This window comes from Olea europaea, chromosome 10, assembly GCF_002742605.1.
Source record: "Olea europaea var. sylvestris chromosome 10, O_europaea_v1, whole genome shotgun sequence".
Lineage (NCBI taxonomy): Eukaryota > Viridiplantae > Streptophyta > Magnoliopsida > Lamiales > Oleaceae > Olea > Olea europaea.
This window is the reverse complement of record NC_036246.1, coordinates 14,548,019-14,566,804: the sequence shown is the minus strand read 5'-3', so window position 1 is coordinate 14,566,804 and position 18,786 is coordinate 14,548,019. Positions and strand designations below refer to the sequence as shown.

Sequence of the window (18,786 nt, the reverse complement as noted above, 5' to 3'; positions counted from 1 at the left end):
TGCTCTTGTTCATTGGATCTTAATTTATGGGGCAGGGGATCTCTCAGTGTCCTCGTTATTATATATCTTCCGTTTTCTCAGATCTGCTTGTGTTTTTGCAGGTGAAGGTCTTGAACTCTTTTCCAGATGATTTTGCAGAACAAGATTGTTTCTTGAGAGGCGACTTCTTGGAACTGGATGATCTTACAGAACTCAAGTCACTTTCTTCTAGTTCAGAGAATTCAAGTTGTCCAAGCCGGGCATCTGATGAATATTTTGATTCATTGGCCTTGTTGCGGGACCTGAATGATGGGGATGACAAACTTCAGGGGGAGGATTCAATCCAATATAGGTTTTCTGCATCCATTAGACCAAATAAGGTGGTTATGAAGCCAGCCACTTTAGGTATGTAGAGATTTTCTGTCATGCTCTTTCTATGATCTCTATTCATATCATTTTGTATATCCTGGACGCTGCATGTATCATAAAATCTGCGAAATTTGTCTATTCTTGTTACATTTATTTGTTAGTCGCTGATGTGATCAAGGAGTTGATTATGTTTCTGAATCCAGAGTTTTGAAATGCACCATACATGCATTTTCATTTTTCCCCGTCATCGTCAGTAGTTTCAGGTGGAGTCCAGACTTGATGCTTGTGTTGAACCATGCCAGCTAAGAGCTCAAGCTGTTAGAGAGACAAGGAATTGGATAGTACTAGAAAATATTCATACACAAAAAAGAAGATTCTTTTGCAAGATGCCATGAAATTACAGTAACTACAATCAGAAAACTAAATTGCAAGAGAAATGAATTTTAGCATGAAGTAACTTCCATAAACCAACAATAATATCAGGAAACTTAGGGAAAAAATGTCAGTTTGGGCACTACTCTTGTTATCGTTTCAGTTAGTAGAAGAGAATTAACTCGATTGAGTAAATTACTCAATGATCATTAATCCTAAATATACCGAGGAAGCACATGTGCTAAAGTGAAGAAGAAATTCCATAGCCAATCTGTTGTAGACACATTTATGGCCTTATGTATGTCAGTATTCCTAAGTATATGCACGATGATTTATCTAGGATTCGCTTTAGCCATCATCCCACTTCAACTGAGACGAACATGATTGTAATTTGTAATGCTAATTATATTGTCCTTTATGGAAATCTACAAAAACATGGCATGTATTTTGTTTTCTGTATGCAATTTTCCAATGCGGGCTCATCTAGCTGCTCTCTCGCACCATTTTATACATACTTGAATTCATTTCTTATGCAGCAGATTGCTGGTTTGCAGCACTTGTTGATATTTCCCTTTCAAAATGTTATCCTAGAATCTATACAGAGTGGTACTGGAAATAAGCTTACAGTTGAAGGATTTCTAACTGGGTCAGCACCTGATCCAAGGTTCCCAGAACAATTCCAAGAGCATGCTAATGAAAGGCAGAAATCGGATCACAGAATTGAAGGCACGTCCACTTTCCTTGATGCAGCAAAGCCATCTGCTAGCCAAAAAGCTGAGTCACCTGGAGAAAGAAAGGCCGTTGTAGGCAGAATGAAAAGGCTTAAGGAGATTCTCTGTTTCAAACCATTCTAAATCCTCCTCGTGTTTAAATATAACAGGTAACCAGCATATTGTCAAAACATTAAGTTCAGAAATAGCTCGATGCCAGGACCTCTCATTCGTATTCCTTTTTCAACTCTCATTTATAGGGCAGCAGCTGTCCTATTTATGTTCATTTGATTGAAGAAATTGCTACTTATCATTGGGGTTCAACAGATAATTTAGCAGGGGAAGATAACACGTCAAGCATGTATGGTTAAACTTAAAAGCAAGTAAAAGTTAGTTTGAAGTAAGTTTATGTATTTTTGGAATGTAGTTTTAAGTTTTTGTTTTTTTAGTAGTTACCTTATTTCTTGTTTTCCAGGAAAGAATGTTAATTGATAATTTCTCTTTAACTATATTGTAAAAAAGTGCCTATCAAAAAACTATTGTAAAAAAGTAACTTTTTTACTTATAAATTTGCCTATAAGTTAACTTTAAAGCTTAGATAACCATGCTTATGCCTCTGTTTGGGAACGATTTGCCCCAGTTTTAATCCAAATTTTGACATATGGGTTTTTGAATATGAAGTAATTATTGACTTCACAGGAACCATTTCCCCTGGATGCTTTTTTGTATTGAAGAATGAAATGAGAGTGAAAAGATGCATGTCATTCTACCTAATTCATTCAAAAATTACAGCTTTGACTACTGATAATAGCACTGTATAATGGCTACAATGTTGCTAAAAATCTAATAGAAAATCCATCCCAAACAAGCATTGTATATCATGGTTTCCATTCAATTGGTAGGATGAGAGCGAGCATTTTTCGATGACAATTCTTTAAAAAGTCGTAATATCCAGTTCATGACTTGTGTACAAAAAAATCGTTCATTAAGTATATATTGAAATCCTTGTAAAAAAGACTCAAGATGAGAAAGTTATAGTATAAGATAATTGAGGATTTTGTGCTACAGAAATCGGCATAGCCCCAGGGGAAGGAATCGTCACGAACTGTTAGAATTAAGCTATATATTTGATGTTACCGCCTAAAAAGTTAGATGTCCATGCATCACACGACTTGCTACCATCTTGAAAAACATGAGGATCTAATTGTTGAAAATTGAACGTTGGAAACATAGTTGCCTCATTTGTAAAGTTGGGATTCCAACTGTAATATTTACATAAAAATTCAGAGGAAATTACGGGAACACAACATAAATTCTCCATTTAAAAATCACATTTCAAAATTAACAAATTTCTAAAAATCTTTCAAAAATCAGGTGCTAATTAAATTTATTAAATATTAATTTTAATATAGTATAATTAATTTACTTTCCCACCTCACCTCACTTTCAACTCCACCCACCCATCACATCAAACTCTTCTATTTCTCTCTCCAACCCACCCCACCACACCCCACCCCAATTCTAGCGACTTCTCCGGTGACGGCTCCAACAACAATTCCGACGACTGCTCTGGAGACAATCTGACGACCTCCCAACGATGCTCCGACAATCGTTCGACGAAAATTCCGATGACAGGTCACTTTTCCGACGACTACCTTTTTTCTTCTTTTTTTGGCAATGACCTGTTATCAGTTCCATTAGATCTGTGATTAGGTCTATTGAATCTGTGACCTAATTAAGTGGGATGAATATGCATATGATCAATTTCAATATTAAGAAATAAACTTTGAAATTTTACATGTTATTTGTGACCATACCTGTATTATATGTGACCAATTCACTGACTTATGTTATCTGAGATCACCACGACCAACTTTGCTTTCGATGTAACTAATTGTGACCAAATTTGTATTCATTGTGACTTTCTATGATCAGATCAATCTCAAGTCACAACCTGTCACAATCAATACAAAATTGGTCACAAACAGTCACAACTAGATCTCGAACTGAAAAAACCAGCTCTCCAACCACCACAACAGATCTGTTTGAAAAAATAATAACCACCACTATTACTAACATCTTTAACTCAAATTGATGACCATAAATACTACATTCACCTCAAATCCACAACAATCATCACTACCATAGCTTCCACCAACCCTTCAAAAAACACCAACCAACACCACCACACTTCTCTCATGAAACTCCGGTGAGAGAAGTGGTAATTGGTCGAAATCTAGAGGGTGGATGTGAAAGAAGTCGTAGATCTGATTTTTCGATAAGAAAGTGTCGAACTAATTTTTAGGGAAAGAAATAGAGTGTGAGTTAAAAATTGATACAAGATCAGGGGTAAATTGATATGAGGTCTATGACCAAGTTTGTATTCAATATAAGTGTCTGTGATTAGATCAATCTCAAGTTACAACCGGTCACAATCAACACAAAATAGGTCACAAACAGTCACAATTAGATCTCGAACACAAAAAATTAGATCTCCAACCACCACAGCAGGTTTGTTCAAAAAAGTAATAATCACCACCACTACTAACATCTTTAACTCAAATCCACAACAACAATCATCGCTATCATAACTTCCACCAACACCTTGAAAAAATACCAACCAATTGAATTGGAATTAGAAGAACAGACGCACACAATCGAATCACAATTTTGGTTCGATTGATAGAAACCCATGGCTGCAGTAGTGGCGGAATGGGGATGGTGAAATCATGGGTGTAGATTTGTCGTGATGGGTCCCATCAATGACGCCGGACTTTGAAATTTCTGAAATTTGTAATTTAGGAATCTTCCATTTTTATCAATCCCTGGAAGACGCTAGAGAAGGAAGAAGAGAGAAAAAAAGTTTAATTTGAGTGGGTGGGTGGGGGAAGTTATAAAACATTTTCTATTATTAACTATATATTAACTAATTTAATAATTTTTAATTACCATCTGATTTATGAAATGAAAATTAATTCCCTTTATTTTTGAAAAATATTGTTTAAAAGTAGATTGCAATGTAATTTTCTCGGAAATTATTTAACCCCAGCACCTAGTTTGATTAGAACTCTTTTATGGGTTGGGCTTTTGGGCCCTCCAAACACTTTGTTAGTAATCAAGTTATGAACTTGTAGAAATTACGCCAAGTACCTAACATTTAATAAAAGGAACACTACATAACTTTTACGTATAAGAATCACATTTCAAGTTAACAAACTTATCAAATTATTTCAAAATTCAAATATTAATTCCAATTAATAACATATAATTAATTAAATTAATTATCACCACTTTTCAGAACTTGAAAACTCTTAAATAACTTTTACGTATAAGAATCACATTTCAAGTTAACAAACTTATCAAATTATTTCAAAATTCAGATATTAATTCCAATTAATAATAAATAATTAATTAAAATTAATTATCACCACTTTTCAAAACTTGAAAACTCTTTCTAGAGACCCCACCCCATGCATGCCCTACCTTACCCCACCCCACCCCACCCCACCGTTCCAAAAAATTTCCAAACATTAAGACCTAGATTCACACCTCCACGGAACCACCTACTCCAACCCTACCTGGAGATTACATCTCACCTTATGGAACCATCATATCCTATTCCACCTCCACCCCCACCACACCCATTCAGAAAATTTTCAAGTCACTGACATGTGTTATTCGTAACTAATTGTGACCAAGTTTGTATCCAATATGATTAACTGTGATCAAATTTGTATTTAGTGTGATCGTCTGTGACCAATTTAGTATTAACTGCGACGATAATCCACACGAAATTGGACACAACTTTCACAATAAACATATACTTGCCCACAAAAGATTCATCACAAACAAATCATCACACACTACAGATCAGTATTGTAATCCACCACTGGTCACTACCACCTTCACCTCCAACTTTACTACATTCAGTAACTTGTATTATCCGTGACTAATTGTATCATTGTTGACAAAAATTATTTCGATTTAAAACTCTGCAAGTGCACGATTCATTAACAAGTAATAAAGTGGATCTGTGAGTCCAAGTATCGTTTAGTTCAAGTTCGAATTAACTTAGTTTTAACTGAAACAATTGAAATTCGTGAATTTTTTCAATAAATTAAATAATCTAATTATGAATACAAGACCTAAATTAATTCAAATAAATGCGAGATTATAATTAAATGCAAGTTTATAAAAATATTATGATGAAAAGCGTACTAGATCCCAAATCCCCTTTTATCAATTTTCTTTAACTCCAAATCTTATAAATTTGATAACATGATTCAATTATGAAAACCAATATTTCTAATTTGTTTAACAATCTCTTTCGAATAGAATTAAACCTATTCTTACATGTGACCTGACTATATTTCTATGATGGATGCGAACATATAAAAATGCATCAATGAATTTGTGAATACTTCAAGATCACGTAAAGTATATCAGTATATTTCTATTCCCTATTGGACTTCACGATAATTGGCATTATGTCTAACTTATTTTCCATTTTTTGAGGGAAAAAAATGTCACAAAACTTATACAACCATTGAGCATGTAATTTTAGAGAAAATTAAATTTATGTCAATCATTCAATAATTGAAAGTGTGTTTTAAATGTCAAAAAATAAAAAAAAATCAAAAAAATCAAAAGTTAGAGGTTTGTGGTATAAGTTTCATCGTAAATTCTACAGCATAATAATTTAGCCTAACGTAATATTGAAATTAGACAAAGAAAGGATAAAAGACATTCCCTTGATTTTTTTTTTCTTTTCTCCGTTTTCTATGCGTGTGTTCCTCAAGCTGCCGTTTTTTTCTTCAATTTCTACTTGGTGTCTCTCTCTTTCTGTGTCTTTTTGTTCAATTATGTTAGGTGGACAGGGGTATTGGTAGAATGGATATAGGGATTTGAAAATTGGTCAATGTGCATTATTTAATTCATTAAAAAAATGGAGGGAGATTGATTAATTAACTCTCTCCCCCCCCTACTTTCCCCAAAGTACAGAAACGAAAGGCCTGAAAATTTCCAGTCGAATGAATTGAAATCTCAACGAAAGGAGATAATTTCCTCCATCCAGCTCAATTGAAATCTCAATTCCCACCCATTTTCCCCCAAAATTTTTAACTTCGATCTCCACCCATTTCGAGTCCCAGAAGGGAGAAAGCAACCTCCGGTCGGCACATGCTTGAAGTACTTTGACCGCAAGCGAGTCACGCGCACTCGGTGCTCATCTTTACGAAGTCCATTGGGGACAGATTCGACGATAGCCAGCTTCGAGTTCAATATCTAACCGATATTTGAATGATTTGGAACACTTGTAGTCGGTCTCAAAGAACAACGCAAATTGCAATTATTAATTGCCCTTTTCACTATATAAATGTTGAATGTGGGTTTGTTAGAATTTTGCTCGCCATTTGTGTGGTTGTGGAAGTGATTTATTTTTATTTTTATTTTTATGTTGTAATGATTTATGGTGGTTCGCATGGCTTTGATGGTAGGCTAAATCCATCGTAAACAATCCAATAGCATTGGTTCATTTCATTTTGGTCGCTGGAATTTTATTCCCCTCCTTCCATATTAGTCACTGAAACATTCCATTTTCATTAAAGTTTAGTTCCTCCATTTTATCCTCCCCCCCCCCCCCCCCCCCCCACAACCCACCCCCCCCCTCCTCCCTCCCTCTTGAAACAATATTGGTTCACTTTGGTTGCAATTGCCCTGTGAATGTTTATGTATTGTGATGATTTATAGGGATGAAAGTGCATGATAGAGATGGAGTTAAACAAGGGGCTGGCTGGTTATTTCTTTTTCCTGGGTCTATAGTGCCAGCGACACAAGAAATAATGTAGAAATGCCAAGGGAACTAATGTAGAATTGGCATTGAATTGTATGATTAAGAAATTTATAAGCATTCCGACCACAGTTTCTGATGATCCTAGTTACACTAGCAAATTTTAATAGAGAGGCAGGTTCCAAACTTTAATGGAAAGAACTAAACATGATACTGGAATAGCCAATTTTGGTGTTTTGCTCGAGAGTTGGCATGCTGGAAAATTATATAGCCAAATTATTGAATACCCAATCATCACTCTCTTTAGCTTGTCTTAAAAGTGCCTCATACTTAGCACTATGACATCTCTGATTCTAAATTAGAACTGTCAATTGATGCAAGAAAACTATCTTAAATAAGGTGCCAGTTTCTCATACCATAACTTAACTATCGAATTTATATTTTTGCGAAGAGCATGGATGGTGGGGGGATGCAAAGGAGCAGCTAAATGACAGGATTAAAAATAAAAAAGTGGTGAGTGATGCACAACAAAAGGACTTGAATACTAAAGATAACGGGGAATGTAACCACACCAGGTAGCATGATGGATACTTCATTCATTCAGACGGGACTAAGATTAGGTACTTCATTCATTCAAGACGGGAAATGTAAACATGATAATGAAATTACACAGATCCACAATAATGAAGCAAAAATCCAAACTCGTGTGCAAAGAAATTTGACTGCTACCCATTTAAATGTGGTCTTCAACATCTAATATATCAAAGATAGAAATAATAGAGCTCCAGTAAAATCTTCAATTCAACAGAAAATAAAGAAAAAATCACAGGTATATGCATTTATACACTTACTAGATGGGACTAAGATGACTTCGAAGGAGATTTGTGGACTCCGTAAAGATGAACATCGAGTGCTCTTGAGCTCGCTTGCAGCCGGAGTACTTCAAGCATGTGTTGGCCGGAGGTTGCTTTCTTCCTTTTGGGACTCAAAATGGGTGGCTAGGGAAGTTGAAAATTTTCGAGAAATGGGTGGAAATGGAGATTTCAATGGAGCCGGCTAGAAATTTTCAGGCCTTTCGTTACTGTACTTTGGGGAAAGTGGGAGGAGAGAGAGAGGGGTACTTTTAATTTTGACTCGGTCAAAGGAGCAAAATTTCAATTTGACTTCCAAAATAATGAATATTATGATATTGGCCTCTTATATGGTAAAAGACAAAGATACCCTTAAATGTTTTGTACAATTACAAAATCATATATTGTTGAAAGGACTATACTACCCTTTTACTTAATAATTGAAAACCAAACATTTCCCCACTTATAAAAACTTCAAAACGAGCTTCCAACACATAAAAAATTCTCATCTTTTCATCTGCTTGAATCTCAAAATCTAGAAGAACTTTGGAACGTTGAAGCTGAAATTTTTTTCACATCAATTACTTCAAATCGGTAAGTACATTTAATCATGTTTAATTTCGTTTTAAGTAAATTAGTATACGTTTAAATAGAGAAATTTTATGTCGACATAGATTTTTTATAACAGAACCTATCAAAAAAAATAAAATTAAACGGATGTATAACTTACGTTTAAATTATGCATGCTTAATTTCGTTTTTAGAACGGTATTCTCCTACGCCAAACTGGTTTAGCTTAACGTTTGGAAACAGTCTGAAACAGCCTTGGCCGCAGCTGATTTTTTGCCTTTTTCTTTCTTATAATTAATATTTGAAGTTGATTAAAACCATTTCCTCATGCAGATATGATAATCCCCGTGTGTTATTTCGGTGATTTCGAATTGAATGAAAATAATCGGTGGGAATGGAGATGGACGAGTGACATACGTGGTTGTATTGCAATTCCTGTAACAGAGAGTACACCATATTTAGAAATGTACCACGATTTGCAAAATAAGCTGAATGTCGATCAATCTCAATACGATATGCAATTGAGATATCTATTCAACGGTTATGGGGATTCATCCATTCCGATGCCACCGGTATTCGTTACTAATGATGTTGAATTGAATTATCTATTAGAATTGAATAAAATGTATCGGACTCCGACTGTTCTTGGTGTGACTTTAATTACGAAGGATGTTATCGAAGGTGAACGTGAAGATTCGGATAGGGCGGATAACAATGATCGAGGTTTTTGGGAGACAGTGGAGATAGTTCCTGCGGATGATGTGGGTATTCCTGAGACAGTTGCTTCTGATCGTGATGTCGCTGTTACGCGCAGAATTTCGTCAACAGTTGAAGACAATGAGAACATAAACGACTTTACAAATGAGAATTTGATTGCTTTATCCCGACAGAGACACGAGCCTGGTGGGAGCTCACAGGTTGGAACAAGTGGACCGTCCTCGAATTCTTCCCGTGTGGCTCCCGATGATGAGGACTTGCAGGCCGAGCAACTGTTTGAAACCAAGAAAGATTTGCAGGAGGCTGTGCACCGGCTGACATTAAAATATAACTTTGAGTTCAAGGTAAAGAAATCAAACAAGTCATTGTTGACAGTTGCTTGCGTCGAAGACAGTTGCAATTGGCGCTTGAGAGCAACTAAGATGGACATGAATGAGTGCTTCGTAATTCGCAAGTATTTACGAGAACATACTTGCGAAGTGGGAATTCTTCGAAACGATCACATGCAAGCTCGAGCATGGTTTATTGGTCGACAGATAATGCACAAGTATCAGGATCTACGGACGATCTACAGACCTTCAGACATCATTAACGACGTCCGTCGAGAGTACAGAGTGGTCATGAGCTATCAGAAAGCGTGGAAGGCCAAAGAATGTGCGTTGGAGGATTTAATGGGATCAGCTGAAGAGAGCTATACTAAATTGGCTAGGTATTGCCATAACATGGGGACAACTAATCCTGGCACGGCATTTTTTATTGAGACGGGGGGTGATAATTATTTTAAGTATTTCTTCATGGCTCTCGGACAATGTATTCGGGGTTTTCGAAATGCAATGCGACTCGTAATTCTAGTTGATGGTACGACTCTGAAAGCTAAATATCAAGGCAAATTAATTATTGCTACATATCAAGATGCCAATATCCAAATTTACCCTATTGCATTCGGCATAGTCGACAGCGAGAATGATCTGTCCATGTGTTGGTTCTTTTCTAAACTGAGAAAAGTGATCGGGGAAGTCGAAGACCTTGCCTTTGTAACCGATCGAGGACAGTCTATAATAAACGGTATCGCTGAAATATTTCTCGAGGCACATCACGGGTATTGCATGTACCATATACAAGATAATTTGAAGACTAGGTATCGGGGCACAGACATCGTTTTATTGTTCAGGAGAGCAGCCGAAGCTTACAGTGCTGAAGAGTGTAATAAGTTCATGCTCGAGATAGGAAGTAAATCATTACCGGCGTTGGAATATCTGACGAAGATGGGGATCGAACATTGGGCGCGGGCATACTTTTCAGGACGTCGATACAACATGATGACGTCGAATAACGCGGAGTCTCTTAATGCATTGTTTAAGAAGGATCGAGAGTTACTAATTCTCGCAATGATTGAGAACATTCGTAACAAGCTACAACAGTGGTTTCATGACCGACGTGCAGCATCAGAGAGTTGTACTAGCGTGTTGGCCTCAGCTCAAGAGGAGAAACTGTTTAAGGCGGCAGAGGTTGCGAGGAAGTTGAATGTGGAAGCACTAGATGAGTTTCGCTTCTCCGTGCAATGTGCGCGTAATATGGCATATATGGTGGACTTGACTTATAACACATGCACTTGTACGAGATTTCAGTTGGAGAGTTTTCCATGTGAGCATGCAGTTGCGATGGCCATGTATCGAGGCTTTGCTACGAGAAGGTTGTGCTCTTTGTATTATACGATTGAGTCTTGGAGAACAGCATATGCCGAGACTATATTTCCTCTGCCGAATGAAGCCGAGTGGGAAGTTCCCGAGCACATTCTCCCATTTCATAATTTGTTACCACCAGCAGTTGAACCGCGTGGTCCTGGACGTCCAAGTACATCTAGAATACCATCTACCGGATAGTTTCCTCGACCGTGTAGGTGTGGCCGGTGCAGAGCCGTAGGGCATACTCGGCAATTTTGTATCAGTCAAATTCCCCTAAATGACGACTAGACAAGTACGTGAAATGAATAATATTTCCTTTTACTATACACTGTTCAATATTTGTTATTTATAAATCTTCAATATATAAAAAATAGTTCCACACTCGGCATACGGGTAAAATAACAAAAAATAATTAAATTTCCAATTTGAATGTTATATTACATTGAACACAAATTTAAAATTATTTAAAAAATACCAAAATAATTAAATTTCCAATTTGAATGTTATATACATTGAACACAAATTTACAATTATTTCAAAATAACAAAAAATAATGAAATTTCCAATTTGAATGTTATATTACATTGAACACAAATTTACAATTATTTCAGAATTACCAAAATAATGAAATTTCCAATTTGAATGTTATATACATTGAACACAAATTTACAATTATTTCAAAATAACAAAAAATAAGTAAATTTCCAATTTGAATGTTATATATATTGAACACAAATTTATAATTATTTCATAATTACAAAAATAATTAAATTTTCAATTTGAATGTTATATACATTGAACACAAATTTACAATTATTTCATAATTACAAAAATAATTAAATTTACAATTGAAATGTTACATATGTATAACTGAAATTTATGGGTCAGCATTAAATTCGAACAAATCACATGCTAGCTTCTTTCTCCAGTTCTGTATCCACGACTGGTTGATTTCATCAACCTTATGTCCTATACTTAAAAATTCAACGTACTTAATGGCAAATATGCCACAGTCCCCACTGCAATTGAACAAGAATGAATCAGTTTAGTAAATAAAAACTAAACCTGAAAGATGAAAACAACAACGTTCAAACACTTACCTTACGGACTGTCGCGCTGTCGTCATGTTCCGAAAGATCCGCAATCTGTCCTGTACATTTATCCCCGCTCGTCTGGCCATCATAGGAACAATGACAGCCACGGACTCCAGATTTTGTTCCAACTGGTTTTGTGTCAAACATGAATGATCTGGGTCGTACACATATATAGTCGAGTCAGCAAAAACGATCTCCAGCGTAACATAGTGTTTATTGATGCACGCTGGAATGTACATATGTGTACAACCCTCCCATGATTTTCCCCCGACACTCGGTGACAGTCCTATCACCCACTCGAGCATATATTCTGGTACCGTGTACTCGTTACCCATATGTGCGAGCGACTGATACTCTATGGTAACGGCACCCAGGAACTCGGTGTTTAATATGACTCGACCATGGACATCAAATGATTTTGGATGTCTTTGAACTCGATCTCGCAGCAAGTCCATGGCCAGGTCGATGTGCTACAGCAGGAAACACCGAAAAGGTATGAGTTATTCATTTAATAAACACAAGGTCACATATACATAAAAAACACGAAATGAATAGTTCACTTACATCGTCGGCGAGCCAAGCTCCCGCAGTGGTGATATCGTGGAACCACTTGTAAGGGTCCAAAATCGTCCTTTGTCCTATCGTGCGGCTAGCTCTGTAAAAAAGAGGGAAATGTTAAAATAAGCGTAGACGAGTTAGCGTACAGTGCTTTATTAAAATCATACAATACTTACCCGGGGATAATTCTCCTCCACTCTGTCTCGAACGCTTTCCACTTGGCATTGTCCACCTCTCTGAATAAGTTCGGGTACGTCCCATCGATGAATATCCTCCTCTTGGCCTCAGCCGTGAAGGGGGAAATAACATACTGTGACGGCACTCTCAATCTCTTGCCGACCACCTGCTCCGTCTCATCAACAACCTTTCTCTTACCCTCAATCACGCCGGGCGTCCTCTCGACCTCCGGGGACACCTCCTCCGCCCCCTCCATGGGGGCCTCCCCCTCCATCGCCACCACCTCCGCCCCTCCCCTCTCCCATCCCCATCGGGGCCACCCCCTCCATAGACAACCACAAGGACTCCAATGTCTCATCACGCCAAAAATGTGGGTAACCCCCCTCTCCATCACCATCTCTGCCACTCTCTCGATCATGATTTCCGCCATCCCCTCTGTCCCTCCATCGTCTGCCGGCTAAATCTCCCCTAAGCGCCGCTACTGTATCCTGAAGGTCGACAACGGAAGACTGTAGTATTCCAACATCATGGGATAGATCGTCAACCCTCCCTGTCAACTCTCGTCCCATATCGTCGACCCTCCCTGTCATATAGTCAACCTTCCCTGCCAGATCGTCGACCCTCCCTGTCAACTCTCGTCCCAGATCATCGACCCTCTCCGTCAACTCTCGTCGTAGCGCGTCGACCTCCTCCGCTATAAATCCAGTCAAACGGGCATACAAATCATCACTGTACCCCGGAGACACACGGGGAAGGTGTCTGGATGGAGGTGATGCCAATGGCGGCAGCGATGGCCCCGACGGAGGTGATGCCACTAGCGGTGGTGATGCCCTCGACGGAGGTGATGCTAATGGCGGGGACGATACTCTCGACGGAGATGATGCCAATGGTGGCGGCGATGGCCCCGGCGGAGGTGATCGTCGATCAGCTGGACCGCCCTCCTACATAAATAAAATGAAAAATTATTCAATAAATTTATACGTCGATCATATTCAATAAATTATATTTCATTCACATACCCAATCTCGGTTCAAGCTCGGATCAGGCATCTCCTCGTCTGGGGTGTGCGGAACGCCTAAATCCCGCACAAGACTCCGAGCCTCCTCTTCCATCGATGGCGTCAACTCAGGTATGACTTCAAGCTGACATATTGACATTTCAACTATTTAACGATCATGTAAACAAAATTTTAAACTACGTATAATATAAATCACAAATGCATAATACTTACTTGAGGATCGTCGAGGAGGGTCGATAACTGCTTCCCGGTGGGACATCCCTCCACTCGCGATGATCTTTAATGATGCATCCGAGGGCAGCGTGTCTCCCCTCGCTGTGCAAAGCGGGCCCCCAGTACAGGAACTGTCTCATACACCCAAATCTGTAACACATACACTTATTAAGCATCAATGTAATACACTAAAACTTTAACTTTGATTATATTAAACATTTACCTGTACTGCTAACGGCAATCCATATGTATCGTATTTACGCATCGACCCCCTGGGCCTCGAGTGCGATCTGGTGATCACATGTACGGTGTCTTCGTAGCATCTTCGGCCCCACGGATAGTTGTTGAACGCATCGATGTCGTCAACAACTTGCAAATGAAAAATGTCGATGACAGTCTTCTTGTGATGACACCTCATCACACTCTTGAGGATGTAGACCAACCCGAGCTTCAATCTATCTAGCATATGGTCGCACCCCCTGATCGCGACCATCAAGTCGGGTAGAAGCACCGACCCATGTCCCTGGAAGTACGTCTCGTACAACCTACTGCTTCTCTCCATGGCTGCATCGTTGCCCGTAATCTTCAGTCCAGTGATCAATGTAAACTCAAACATCGAGAAACTGACGACCTTGGCCCCGAGGTCGAACTGGAGGGAATCGCCGTCGACTGGTTTCAGAAGCCGACATAGAAGTGCATCAATGATCTGTCCTGAGTACTGCACCTCTCGCAACTGGTACAGTGGCCACAAGAAGGACTGTCGTAGAATATCTCCGTGTTGATCATCGAGCAGCTCCAATACAGCAATAAAACTCTTAAAGCTACAGTTCCAAGTAGCTTTCCCCGACATCCGTCTCAACTCTGCATCTAAATGATACTCCATCTTGCAAAAATTCAAATGTTATAGCATTGAACAAGAGATAACAAATTAAAGCATACTCTCACAAAATCAAGAGAACCGAACTCTAACTACCATACAATCACTAATATTACATTTGAAAAATATATTTACAAAAAACAACAAATCAAATTAAATGTATTGTCAAAAAAATTAAAGAATATAAATATTATTTAAATAAATTGAAAAAAAATCAAAGATTTTCATAAAAGAACAATAAAAGGAACAAAACAAATTATTAATTTCGAACAATATTATGTATTCAATTATTAAATTATATAAAAAAGGAAATTATAAAAATTAAATAATTAAATAAAATAATTATTATTTGGAAAATTTATTTACAAACAAAAAATTTCAAACTAAATACATTTTCGAAAAATGTAAAGACTATTTATATTATTTAAATAAATTTGAAAAAATAAATTAAAGATTATTTCATTAAAAAAAAAAAGGAACAACACAAAATTGTTAATTTTAGAATATTTGAATTATTAAATTATATAAAAGACAAATATAAAAATTAAATAAATAATTACTTTACCTTTTTTTAAAATTTAGACTATTCATATTATTTAAATAAATTTAAAAAATAAATTAAAGATAATTTCATAAAAAAAATAGAATCAACATTGTTAAATTTACAATATTTGAATTATTAAATTATATAAAAGACAAATATAAAAATTAAATAAATAATTACTTTACCTTTTTTAAAATTTAGACTATAGATATTATTTAAATAAATTTAAAAAATAAATTAAAGATAATTTCATAAAAAAAATAGAATCAACATTGTTAAATTTACAATATTTGAATTATTAAATTATATAAAAAACAAATTTTAAAATTAAATAAATTTGAAATAAAAAATTAAAGATAATTTCATAAAAAAAATTTGAAAAAATAAATTAAAGATATTTTCATAAAAAAAATAATCAACATTGTTAATTTTACAATATTTCAATTATTATATTATATTGACAATGATAAAAAAATTAAATAAGTAAATAATATAATTACTATTTAATCAAATAAAAAATTTAATTAATTACAAAAATTATAAAAAAAATTTAAAATTTAAATATTTAATCTGGGCCGGTGAACCGGCCCAGATGCCCGACTGTTAACAGTTAACAGTCGGCCCAGACTGTTAATAGTCGGTTTGGTGCGTTGCCAACGCTCGGTGGCCTCATTTTTCACACTCCAGCATGCCCACAATCTAGCTACTCATGCCCATGGATCTAATTTCAACCAAAATTACTAAGGATGCTATACTATGAAAAAAAGCATCCGAACTGGAGTTTTGATCAGAAAACTAACTGGTTCTTTTACTTCCACTGTAGATGATGATCGTTGATTGCGACGTTGGTGTAACTCCGGTGGTCGGTCGGTAGGATTTCTGCACTAGTTGGTCGGTCGGTTCGATCGGTGAGAGAATTATCAAACAGTCTGAAGGGTAAAATGGGAAAATACTGTGAACTTTTTTTTTTTTTTTTTAACTTAATTTGTTTTTTTTTAATTCATTTAATGGGTCAAAGGCCAATGTCAATTTTTGCTACAGTGGAAGAGCCATTTTTGTGTATTTCCTCGAAGAGAGAGAGAGAGAGAGAGAGAGAGAGACCAGCCTTTGTTTTATTAATTAATCAATTTCCCTCCATTTTTTTAATGAATTAAATAATGCACAGTGACCAATTTTCAAATTCCTGTATCCATTCTGTCAATGTCCCTGTCCGCCTAGCATAATTGCTTTTCATTTATATATATAAGGGGTATTTGATAGACATTTTTATGTAAAAATACATTTTAAAATAGTAAATTGATGTGAAATGTGTGGTTAAGAAATAAAGAAAAGTTTTTGATTTACGTGTAATATTATTTTAATAAAAATGTGTGGTTAAAAAGAAGAGAGAGAAAAATACATTTTGAAAAAAATGAATACCAAACGGGGCNNNNCAATTTTTCTTTGTTTAGAATTTAATTGCAATTTACTTTCCATGTTTAGAGACCCTTCTAATGCGGTGCTTGTGCCCAAGGCCTCTAAACTTTCAAAAGATGCAATTTAGTCCTTCCATCCATTTAATTGTGCAGCCTGTGTTCTCTTTAATTTTTAAAGTAACGAATTTGATCCTATACTATAAATCAAATGGCTAATTAATCATTCTTTCTTTTCTAATTGCTTTGAAATGGGCTCAACATTGAAACAAAAGAAAATTAATCTAAGTTAAGTAAAATTAGATGATTTGACTATATAAAAGTTTAGTAATATGATTTGAATAAGCGAACAAAATGCACTTATCAACCAACTTTGTTTTCAGTGTGACTGCCCGTGATCATTATAGTCTAGTTTGTGAGTGTATGTAAACAAGTCACATACAGTTACATTTAACATAGATCTAATTATAAACAATCACAATAAAAATAGACTTCCATCACCACCTTACCATCTCAACCAACATCACAACCACCACTACACACACACTACCAACAAATTAGACTCAAAATTATCACTACCAACACTACTACCACCTTACGAGTGCCGTCATCATCAACAGCCCAAGAACGGTAAATATAATCAACAAAAATCACCACCCAAATTCTAAGGATCGAAAATGAAACATCACAACTAAAAATTAGGTATGATTGTGCTATTGTAGCAGAACTCGCGCACAGTCGCACTACCGCCCATGGACTTACCGTTGTTGCAAGCACCACTACTTGGATCGGCTGGATTTTTGCAAGCACCACCATAGTAGCAATAGTGACCAAGTAAGGCACCATTGCTCACATAGCAGAGATGATGCCTTGCTGTGCTGCTGTGTGCGACGATTTTGGAACCAGAAGAGATGTATTCGTCGGAATGTCAAATGAAGTCAAAATATTGCATTCTTAATACCATTTCGAAGTACTCATGGCCTAATTTTTCACATATTAATGACATGTGAAGTGGTCAACTACAGCAAAAGTTATGACATGTTAAAGTAGGGCGTATGAAGCTAGTATTTTGAGAATTTCGATAATATCCTAACTTTAAAAATTTGTTTGCAATCATGTGCTATCTGAATCCACAAATTGTCTATGCCATGTAAAAGTTTGTTTAAAAAATAACATCGTTTTCATATCGAATAGTCCAAACGGATATAAAAAATAGTTAAATATGTATCAAACGTACGCCTTAAGAAAGACGTCTAACTCGTTTTTTGTTTTAAAAAATTCAATTAATTATTATTTTTAATATAATTTCTATCGTTTTATTCGGAAGTCATACATGAAATATGATGTAAATTTTTTAGAATCTTTACGGATTAAATGCAATTTGAATTACTTTCGAATTATATTTGTTTTAAATTTGAATTTCATTTACTTCCTGAACTAAACTTGAATTTTATTTCAATTCATTTAATTTCTATATTCAATTTGATTTACTCAATGTTAGCTTAACATTTGCCAATGAAATGATAAACAAAACTATATAAGTAACAAAATTTATTTAATAGTATTAATAATGATGTAATTATACGACATTTTCAAAGTGTCAAAATACATATAAACTTATTTTCATTGATATTATGTTGTTTATTAAAAAAATATTTTTAAAATTTTGACCCCACAATACTAAAGGTCTGGGTCCGCCCTTAGTGGGTGGTAAAGAGAGAGAGAAGACATAGAGAAGGAAGAAATTGAGAAATTTTAAGCTTTGAATTGGGTTTAGAATGAATTGCGTGGGGGGATGAATATGTAGATTGAGCTTAATTAAAATTAATAACCCTATTTACCACCTGAAATCT

General features: G+C 36.0%; 2 protein-coding genes and 1 long non-coding RNA gene across 7 annotated transcripts in view; 1 reads left to right on the top strand and 2 right to left on the bottom strand.

The window, feature by feature from the left end:
• LOC111401336 (NAC domain-containing protein 83-like) overlaps positions 1-1,939 on the top strand; it is a 5,698-nt gene extending 3,759 nt beyond the window's left edge. For 3 of the 5 annotated variants that reach the window (XM_023029032.1, XM_023029030.1, XM_023029031.1), the window contains exons 6-8: positions 102-384; positions 1,312-1,600; positions 1,691-1,939. In XM_023029032.1, the coding sequence (XP_022884800.1) occupies positions 102-384; positions 1,312-1,574 (546 nt within the window). In that variant the 3' untranslated portion in view covers positions 1,575-1,600; positions 1,691-1,939. Of the gene's footprint in view, positions 1-101; positions 385-1,256; positions 1,601-1,690 lie in introns of all 5 variants that reach the window. The other 2 variants (XR_002703985.1, XR_002703984.1) reach the window with 2 other exon arrangements.
• Positions 1,940-2,811: 872 nt separating this feature from the next.
• On the bottom strand, positions 2,812-8,340 carry LOC111401335. Its single transcript, XR_002703983.1, has 3 exons — positions 8,070-8,340; positions 3,248-3,471; positions 2,812-3,112 (listed from the first exon to the last, which is right to left on the bottom strand). It is a non-coding gene; the product is annotated as an uncharacterized LOC111401335 (long non-coding RNA).
• Positions 8,341-13,069: 4,729 nt separating this feature from the next.
• LOC111400327 (transcriptional regulator ovo-like) lies at positions 13,070-13,981 on the bottom strand. Its single transcript, XM_023027741.1, has 3 exons — positions 13,885-13,981; positions 13,469-13,797; positions 13,070-13,378 (listed from the first exon to the last, which is right to left on the bottom strand). The coding sequence occupies exons 1-3, from the start codon at positions 13,979-13,981 to the stop codon at positions 13,070-13,072; spliced, it is 735 nt and encodes a 244-aa protein (XP_022883509.1).
• Between the last annotated feature and the right edge of the window lie 4,805 nt (positions 13,982-18,786).